The sequence below is a fragment of the Penaeus vannamei genome, chromosome 39 (genome assembly GCF_042767895.1).
Source record: "Penaeus vannamei isolate JL-2024 chromosome 39, ASM4276789v1, whole genome shotgun sequence".
NCBI classification, from domain to species: domain Eukaryota; kingdom Metazoa; phylum Arthropoda; class Malacostraca; order Decapoda; family Penaeidae; genus Penaeus; species Penaeus vannamei.
In genome coordinates, this window is record NC_091587.1 from 959,766 (window position 1) to 969,903 (window position 10,138).

The 10,138-nt window shown below is 38.4% G+C and overlaps 1 protein-coding gene across 2 annotated transcripts in view; it reads right to left on the reverse strand.

The window, feature by feature from the left end:
- Positions 1-2,493: 2,493 nt before the first annotated feature.
- The window catches only part of LOC113829076 (broad-complex core protein isoforms 1/2/3/4/5), an 11,974-nt gene continuing 4,329 nt past the window's right edge, over positions 2,494-10,138 (reverse strand). Inside the window, exons 2-6 of one of the 2 annotated variants that reach the window (XM_027382165.2) lie at positions 9,384-9,474; positions 6,319-7,404; positions 5,844-6,056; positions 4,979-5,236; positions 2,494-3,713 (exon numbers count right to left, since the gene is read on the reverse strand). In XM_027382165.2, the coding sequence (XP_027237966.2) occupies positions 3,042-3,713; positions 4,979-5,236; positions 5,844-6,056; positions 6,319-7,404; positions 9,384-9,467 (2,313 nt within the window). In that variant the 5' untranslated portion in view covers positions 9,468-9,474 and the 3' untranslated portion in view covers positions 2,494-3,041. The remainder of the gene's footprint in view (positions 3,714-4,978; positions 5,237-5,843; positions 6,057-6,318; positions 7,405-9,383; positions 9,475-10,138) is intronic. The other variant, XM_027382166.2, reaches the window with a different exon arrangement.

Consider the following 10,138-nt stretch of genomic DNA (forward strand, 5'->3'; position numbering starts at 1 on the left):
CAGTCTAGGAGGTCGAGGGAGGCCACGATGCGATACAGAGTAGAGAATCTGAGATTCTCGAAAGAAGAAAGAGAAAGAAGAACTAAGATTAGCAGATAGCTACCTAAAAGGAAGTATTAGAAGGTGATGAAAGGTGAGGGGCGTAACCCCTTGCTGGGCCTAAATTGGGGTTAAACAGCCTGTTGCAAGTCAGTTGGTTCTGGTGCGTGTGTGGAGGCTAAAGATGAGTAGTAATTTCCTTCGGTTTCTCTCCCAGCCGGAGTGGATAGCGGCCTTTGCCTTATTTAATGTTACATAGTCTCCAATGTACATAAATAGGATAAACACGGCTATTTTTTTGTATTTATTGATGCCACAGGAAGATGTCCGGCGGCTAAATACACACCAGACTGATGACTTCGCGGTAGAAATTTCGCGCGCGGTTGAGGTTCCAACGTGCATGATTCTACATGATTCGCGCATTTTTCCGGCATATTGCACAGGCGCGCGCATCTGTTGTGCGAACGAGTGGAACGAGCGCTGATAAAGTATGAATCAAAAGACAGTAGCATTGAAATAGCTTTTTCCTTTACTGATTACAATTTTTTTTCGAATTTTCGGATAAGCATCTACTCGTGCACTTACAGTTCGCAAAAAAAAAGAAAAAAAAATCCGCAAGCTGGTCTCCTTTGGCAGGCTATACCAAGTAGTCACTGCCTTGTTAACTATCCTTTAGAAACCGTGGTGGGTGGGGACGTAAGAGTGCGAACAAAGCATGGCAATGTGTCATAACAACACCCTTAAGGTTATACCTCAAAATTCTTCCTTCTCTTCTCAATTTGGATTCCGTCATGCTCGAAGCACAACTGACAAACTTGCACAATATTGAAAATTAGATTACATCTGCCTCTGTAGGCTGTAAATCAGTATTAGCCGTTTTTTTCTGAACCTGAAATTGGCATGTGATACCACATACCACAACTGTCCTTACCCGTTTACGCATTAGACACACACGCCTCACGTGTCACAAACCGATCCACCTCTATACTCTCCATTCAGTGTTCCTCTTTCAGTGCCACACACTCTTACTATTGTCCCCGCTTTACTGCCACCTATACATCTGCTTTTCCTCACTTCCTTGACCCCTCAACATGTTGGGACATCCTCTCAGAATCCCATACCTTTTTCTATGACTACTTATTCTTGCTTCGTCAGGCATATAAATATCGATTTGATTTAGTTGCTCCATTCCCTTAACTTCTTCCACTTATAACAACCTTTACCTTAAACTATACCCCATTAGTTCCCCCGCTCTGACCTTTCACTACCACACTACCCTCTAGCACTATTCAATCTCTAACTTCACCCTAATCATTAACTCATTCCTAACCCTTTTCGCAACTATACTTTACCATAGTGCTATATGACCTTGATGTCTACCACCTTTATTTTGACCAGTAACCATTTATAATACTTATCTGTATCATCCTCAGATATTCAGTCACTCTGAATGTTTTATTATGGATACTTTTAACAGAGATCATTGATGGTTTTAATGTGTCATAAACCAAGGCCAGTGAAAATATAGATAGAGGGCCTATTACTTCATTTTTTTGTAAGCAGTTCTCCCTATGTAATAAAATGTATGTTGTGTAAGGGTAATCTTAGGTCCTATAGGCCAAATAGATTTATCAGCATACACACCATGAGCTTTCAAACAACTACTCGTGTAGAAACTAAGGTTCAAGTAATTTGTGGAGAAGGAAGATACTGCATACGAACTAGATAAATTTTATTTGGAATTGCACATCATTGTAGATTAATAATGTAATAACAAGAATAACAACAATCTTAGAATGGAAGAAATATTTAGAACTATACACATAAATGCTAAAACTCTCTTATCCTTTTATATCACAGGTCATGTTGCATAACAATATATCATTCCATCACAATAAATGACTACAACTTTAGCTACCATTCATGGCATTATGCTTTATCTTTCGTTCAGTTTCTCATTATTATTTTTGTTGCCTTGCCAGGAACTAAAAATATACAATGGCCTTTGCAGCAAGAACTGAAAAACTGCACAATACAATCCTGTAACACAAACACAGACCACATTTTATTCACAGCAATATAAATATATTAAACAAATATCATTTCTTTTTAAAATGGTGTTTCACCCAGTAGACATGAGGAATTTATGGTCTTGATGAATAGACTAAAAATGTCCTGTTTAGGATTTGATGCAAATGGTTCCTATGCGTCTATGGGTTGAAACTGAAATGAAAAATGATATGGACATAAAAATAAATATGACTTAATTGTACAGACCATTTGAAGAAACTGTAATTGTGTAAAAATAAGTGAAAAGAACTGACATTGCACTTAAGTACTTGGTGTCACACACATTCAGATGCACATCATGTCCCCTTGGCATAACAATCACACAAATGGAATGAATACTGCCAGTTCATGTGTTGGAATGAACAATGAAACAAAATGGGCATGATGTTTTATATATATATATATATATATATATATATATATATATATATATATATATATATGTATGCATATATATTTATATATACATATGTATATATGTATATACATGAATATATATATGTATATAATGTATATAAATATATATATATATATATATATATATATATATATATATATATATATATATATATAAATATATATATATATACATATATATAAATATATATATATATATATATATATATATATATATATATATATATATATATATATATATATATATAATTGAATTTAATCCTCAGCATCTTTGAAAGTTCGTGAATGCTTCCAAGCAAAATGATTATGAAAAGGTTATGTAATATCTAGTCTAAAGGTAATGCCTGTAATATTTCTTACTTTAACCATGAGAAAACTTGATTGAAAAAATAGATTTCCAAGCGCTCATGCCTACACAAACAACAAAAGTATTTCTCACATCAACAAACATATTGGAGATCAAGTGATGAAAAACGAAGTAACAAATTTTTCTTTTCTTATCCAGCGGTTGTTCCCTATAAATAGGGGAACGAAGCGGAATCACATTGTTTAAGGGTTTTCAGAGCTTTCGGTCCGAACCTGTACACGAAGCTTCGTTCGGACACTGGCTGGAGAGCACCCGTTGCATAATGGTACCGAAGTCCTCTGGCAAAGTTCTCGTAACTAAGGCACTCACTCGCATGCTTGCCTGTCCTGCGCCCCCACCGCTGCGCTATGGCCGCGGGCTGGACGAGGCGGAAGACCCCCGATTCCTCATTTTCCCAACGGATTAGGAACGGATTCGTCGTCGGGTCTTTGAGGAGGCGGACGAGGAACTCCCACGACTTGGGCCCCCGCAGTCGCTTCTTCCTGTTGGTTATTATCTTCCCTAAGAACGGGTCCGACTGGTTATCCTTCTCTTCCATTTCTGGCGGGCTTTTCTGGCCGCTGAGGTTGAGAGGACCGTCGTTCACAGACACGGGAAGTCTATCATTTTGTGAATTGGAGGGAATCTCTGAAATTGGAGCTCCGCCATTCACCATCACGGAACCTAAGTGTTGATTATGTACATGTAGACTGAAGTGGATCGGTGAAGTGTGGGAGTGGTAAGTGGGCGGGGCTTTCACGAGCAAATGGCTGCTGTGACCGTTCTCTTGGGAGTCCTTCCGGCTGTATTTCGGCGGTCGCTCGGTCTCAACTTCATTGATCTGGAATTCAAATTAAACTTTTAATTCTGGAAGACTAGTTTATACATACTGAAGACATCAATCGAGTATAATGCTAGTCTGATTAACTAATTTGGTGTTGTATTTATAGTAAACAATAAAGATAAAAGATAATTTAAATTTATTATCATCGCCAAGGTTATGTTTCTGGTGGCATTGCTTATGTGTATGTTCGTTAGCAGGATAACAAAAAGTAATGAACATAATTTTATGATTCGTTTTACCAGAGGTATATCTTGGCTCAACTTAGATGCCATTAAAGTTAGGTGATGATCCGGATCATGATATGGGTCCAAGATTTTTTAAAAATTATTACATCAGTTACCCCTATACCCTTAGCAATAGGGGTAACTGATGCAAAACGCGAATAACTAAAGCACTCAGAGCGCGCAAAACCTCAGTTAAAGAGGGTCACTGATGCAAAATAAGTATTCACACTCGAAGAATTACATTAAAGTCACCTCTTCCTCAAGGACACTGGTTACCTCCCTACACATAAACAATTATCATTATGTTTAATGATAATGATATGTGTGTGTGTGCATGTGTATGTATGTGTGTATGTGTGTGTATATATATATATATATATATATATATATATATACATATATATATATATATATATAGATATAGATATACAGATAGATAGATATAGATATATATTTATGTAAATGTATATATATAAATATCTATAAACACAAATACTCACACATATATATACATACATACATACATACATATATATATATATATATATATATATATATATATACATATATATATATATATATATATATATATATATATATATATATATATATATATATATATATATATATATGTGTATGTATTTATGTATGTACATTATATACATATATATGATAATATTCCATTATGATAATAATAATAATGATGGTACTACTAATAATACTATTACTTCAACAACAATAACTACTACTCTGCCACTGTTACTATACATACATACATATATATATATATATATATATATATATATATATATATATATATATATATATTACTACTACTAATACTCCTAATGTTAACTGATAATGATAATAATAATATTATTATTATTAACAACAATGATAATAATAACAATTACAATATTAATAATAATAATAATAGTAATTATTATTATTATAACAATAATAATAATGAAATGTGTATGATGAAAAAATAAATATTGAAATCAAGATTCATTATTTCAAGCTGGACTCTGCACTCACCAGCAGAGGAATCTTGGGGTCGATCTTCATCAAGGGAGGCGGTTCTCTCAGATGCCTCTCTGGGTCCCTGGGTGCTATGACCGGGTGCGGAATGGACTGTGGCACTGACTGGCACTGAGGAACATGCTTCGGTCCTGTCTTGTGGTGGATCGGTCGGAGAAGCTCCCTCCTCAGCTGTGAAGGAGGCATGCCCGGGTGTCTTGGGATGTGGGGTTCGGTGGCTGGTGAAGGTTCACTTGGCATCGAGTCAGCCACGCTCTGTTGGAGGAGGAGGTTTGGAGTGTGTGGGTGAGAATGCGACAGGGGTTTCGTCCTTGCATCAGGTGACCAGGTCAAAAAGGTTGTTCCTTCACTTATCATCATGATTATTACATTATGATACTTATTATTATGATACTTATTTTTCCTATATGATATTATCATGATACTTGTTATTATCATTATGATACTTATTATTATCATTATGATATTATTATCAATATGATACTTATTTTACCATTATGATATTATTATTATAATACTTATTTTTATCATTATGATATTATTATCATTATGATATTATATATTATGATACTTATTATTATTAAAACTGATTATTATATTATGATACTTATTCCTTCACTGATTCCTGGGTAATGCTAAGAAGTGTAACAAGAATCTTTTATGAATTAGCTCTAATAAATACGTATATTGCATAATCAAGCAATGTTGAATATTGCTTACTGTTATAAGTATTTTACCACTGCTTATCTTTTAACAGAGTCATAATACTTCATATAATACTGATAGGAATTCAGTGTTTTACTTTCTCACAGTAATGCAATTTCACACAAATTAGCGCAGTAAACTAAGGCACAGGACTTACCTGCTCGATTTCTTTATTAACTTCTTTGTATTTTTCGGGATTGGGACTCTCTTCGCAGGGATTTGGCTCCTCGGCTATTTTGAGGGTGAAGGAATCGCTTTCGTCGTCTTTAGCATCTTCAAAGTCTTCAGATAAACTCAGTGAAGTATTTTCGTAATCGTCTGCCAGCGAATCTTCGGGTTCATTCTTAATCGGATTTTCTTCAGATGCAACCTGTGAGAATTTTTTTTTATTACTATTATGTCACAATTTTTTAATATGTCATCTTGTCAAATGAGAGGCATCCTTAATCTGATATATCTAAATAATTTGATGTGAATATATTTTATGGAAACCATCTGGCATAGAAAATCCTGCATTTTAAAATAACGACTGCATATTTCCATTTTGTTTTGTAATTGATAAAATTATAGGTCACAGATTGAAAAAAAAAAATGTATAAAAGGAATCAAAAGGAAAGTGTTTTATTGCTTACCAAGTTTTGAAAAGTTCCATTTGTACTTGAAACATGGAAACTGTTGTACTGCAAAGAAGAGTATTCCGTGGACTCATCCTTGGAAGAATCACAAACTTTTTTATTCATATGTTCAACAGGCACATGTGGTCTCGGTAAGTGGTCACTCGAGGCGATGTTTCCGGGAATATATCCATTACTTAAAGTGGTTCCTGTGTCCTGAGCTCCATCAGATCTACAAGCATTCTCTTTTGTTAGATCATTTCTTCTCTCCAACTCACTCGAAGTATTTGGTCTAAATTTGGCATCAGAGCTCGATCTGAAGATGTTTTCGCCTGAAGGGGACTTTCGAGGACTGTGCTCTGAGATCCTGACTCTGTTGTGATCACTTGCGCCAAGGGATTGCATCTGGTGTCCAGCGTCTCTCGGGTGGCTCGTCGGGATCTCATCTTTCTGTAAGTGTTGCATGTGCTCCATCTTGCGCGGGATTTTGACAGGCGCTTCGCTCTGATGTAAGTGGTGGACACGCTCAATTATCTGCGGACGTCTTTGGAAATCGCTGTCACTCTGCCTTGCGTAATCCATCTCGTGCGACTTCCTCTTCGAACTGATCTCCCCGGCTCTTCCCTGCTGAAACAGAGACCTTTCATCGTGCGAGAAGTTCTGAATCATCCTCTGAGAACTTGAGCTTAAGACCTCGGGGATGTAGGGCCTCGGCTGGACCTTGGGGAGAGGTGGGCGTGACCCACTGTCCCCGTGCTGGATCTCCTCCGCAGGGCCGTAATAGCTGTTGTAGCACACCCTCTCTGCTTGGTGCTCCTGGTGGCTCTCCGAGGTGGGCACGGCAAGGCCCTTCACGTGCAAGGACTCTGCAACCTTGATGAAAGTCGGCAGATCCTCCTCCAGGACGCGCACCTCCCCTCGATACATATAGACCAGTAGGCTTTCCAGCTGTTTTTGCCCCACGTCCTGCAGCACCACGACAGGGTTGTGGCATCTTGTACTCGCGAATATCGAGGCGAAGAATTCACTGCAGGCGGACAAGACCACTCTATGCACGGGGTATATCTGGCCGTCACACGCTATGGTTGCATCACAGTAAAGTTCCTGTTAAAAGAGAATGTGCTTTTAGAGCCAGGTAATGGTAGAGTGTGGAAAGGAAAAGGAATGATAGAATTAACTGAAAAATGGGAAAGAAAGGGAATCAAAGAAAATGAATTGAAAGAAATATATATATATATATATATATATATATATATATATATATATATATATATATATATATATATATATATATACACTGTAAAATACAAGATCACAGATAGAGGAAATTAATACTAATGATAACTGTAAAATATTTAGTGGTTATAAATAAAAATCGTTGTTAATATCTTTTGGTCTTGTAAAGTAAATATGCCTGCTTTATGCTTTAAAATTATCTATTGGAGTTTGGTTTTATCGAATATAAATACTCTATTACCCTTGTTGGAGATGCATGGTAAAAAAAAAAACATTACCTAAAGTACAGGATTATAATAGATTGGAAACCACTTACATAGAGGTTCATGTATATTTTCCATAAGGATAATATTTGTCCTAATAACACTGTAGTTGTAGTAGTAGTAGTAATAACAGTAGTAGTAATAGCAGCAGCAGTAGCAGGAATGTAATAGTAGTAATAAGAGGTCGAGCAGCAGTAGTAGTAGTAGCAGTAGGAATAGTTGTATTGGTAGTAGTAGTAGTAGTAATAACAGTAGTAGTAATAGCAGCAGCATTAGCAGGAGTGTAATAGTAGTAATAGGAGGTCGAGCAGTAGTAGTAGTAGTAGCAGTAGGAATAGTTGTATTGGTAGTAGTACTAGACGTAGTAGTAGTAGTAGCAGTAGTAGTAATACTAGGAGTAGTATTAGGAACTTTAGGAGTATTCGAAGGGCTAGTAGTAGTAGGAGGAGGATTAGGAGTAGGAGTGGGAAGGAGGGAGAGAAATGAGGAGAAGCAGGAGGAGGAGGAGGAGGGGAAGGAGGAGAAGGAGAAGGAGAAGGAAAGGAGGGGAAGGAGGAGAAAGAGAAGGAGAAGGAGAAGGAGGGGGAGGGGGAGGAGGAGGCGGAGGGGGAGGAGGAGGGCGAGGAGTAGGAGGAGGAGGGGTAGGAGGAGGAGGAGGAGGAGAAGGAGGAAAAGGAGGAGGAGGGGTAGGAGGAGGAGGAGGGGTAGGAGGAGGAGGAGGGGTAGGAGGAGGAGGAGGGGTAGGAGTAGGAGGAGGGGGAGGGGGAGGAGGAGGGGGAGGAGTAGCAGGAGGAGGAGGGGGAAGAGAAGGGCGAGTAGTGGGAGGAGGAGGAGGAGGAGGAGGGGAAGGAGCAGGAGGGAGAGGAGTAGGAGGAGGAGGAGGAGGAGGAGGAGGAGGGGAAGGAGGAGCAGGAGGGAGAGGAGTAGGAGGAGGGGGAGGAGGAGGAGGAGGGGAAGGAGGAGGGGGAGGGGGGAGGAGGAGGCGGAGGGGGAGGAGGACGAGGACGGGGTGGAGGAGTAGGAGGAGGAGGAGGAGTAGGAGGAGGGGGGGGGGGAGGGGGGGGAGAAGGAGGAGGAGGAGGAGGAGGAAAAGGAGGAGGAGGAAAAGGAGGGGGGGGGGAGGAGAAGAAGAAGAAAAAGAAGAAAAAGAAAAAGAAGAAGAAGAAGTTCAACAGCAGAAGGAAATGGGGGAGGAAGAAGAAATATAGGAGAAATGAGAGGAATAGGAAGAAGAAGCGGAGGAGGAGAAGGAAAAAAATAATAGTGAGGAAAAAATAATGATGATGATGATAATAAGGAAGACAAGGAGAGGGAGGAGGAGAAGAAGGAGAAGGAGGAGAAGGAGGAGGGAGAGGGAGAGGAAGAAGAAGAAGAGAAAGAAGAAGATAAAGATGAAGACGAAGAAGAAGACGAAGAAAATGAAACAAAGAAAAAGGATGATAAGGACAATAATAATAATATCAATAACAACAACAATAATAATATACCCAAATAATCATCCCTATTTCTCAGGTTGTCACTCATCTTTGTAAAAAAAAAAAAAAAAAAAAAAAAAAAAAAAAAAAAAAAAAAAATTGAACTCACCTGCACTCTGAACTGATCTAATTTGCTCACGAAGGTCATCGTATGATTGTTCCAACGGAGGTTCAGCCGATTTTGTTCCATCATGATTTGACTGCAAAAAAAAAGGGTCAAGTTTAGCCTTTATTATCGTACTAGATTTTAGCATACGGTTGGGAGAGGAATAATGAGTGAGTGAGTGAGTGAATGAGTGAGTGGATGAGTGAGTGAATGAGTGGGTAAGTGTGTGAGTGAGTGAATGGGTGAGTGAGTGGCTGTGTGTAAATGAGTGAATGGGTGAGTGGATGGGTGAGTGATTGGATAAGTATGTAAATGAGTGAGTGAATAAGTGAGTTAGTGGATGAGTGAGTGAATAAGTGAGTGGATGAGTCAGTGAGTAAGTGGCTAAGTGTGTAAATGAATGAGTGAGTGAGTGGATGGGTGAGTGGGTGAGCGGATGGGTGAGTGAGTGAATAAGTGAGTGGATGAGTCAGTGAGTGAATGGCTGTGTGTAAATGAATGAGTGAGTGAGTGGACGGGTGAGTGGGTGAGTGAATAAGTGTGAGTGAATGGGTGAGTGAGTGAATAAGTGACTGGATGAGTGAGTGAGTGAGTGGATAAGTGTGTAAATGAATGAATGAGTGGGTGAGTGAATAAGTGTGAGTGGATGAGTGAATAAGTGAGTGAGTGAGTGGATAAGTGTCTAAATGAGTGAGTGAATGAGTGGATAGGTATAAATGAGAGTGAGTGAGTGAATGAGGGAGAACGTATTTATATGA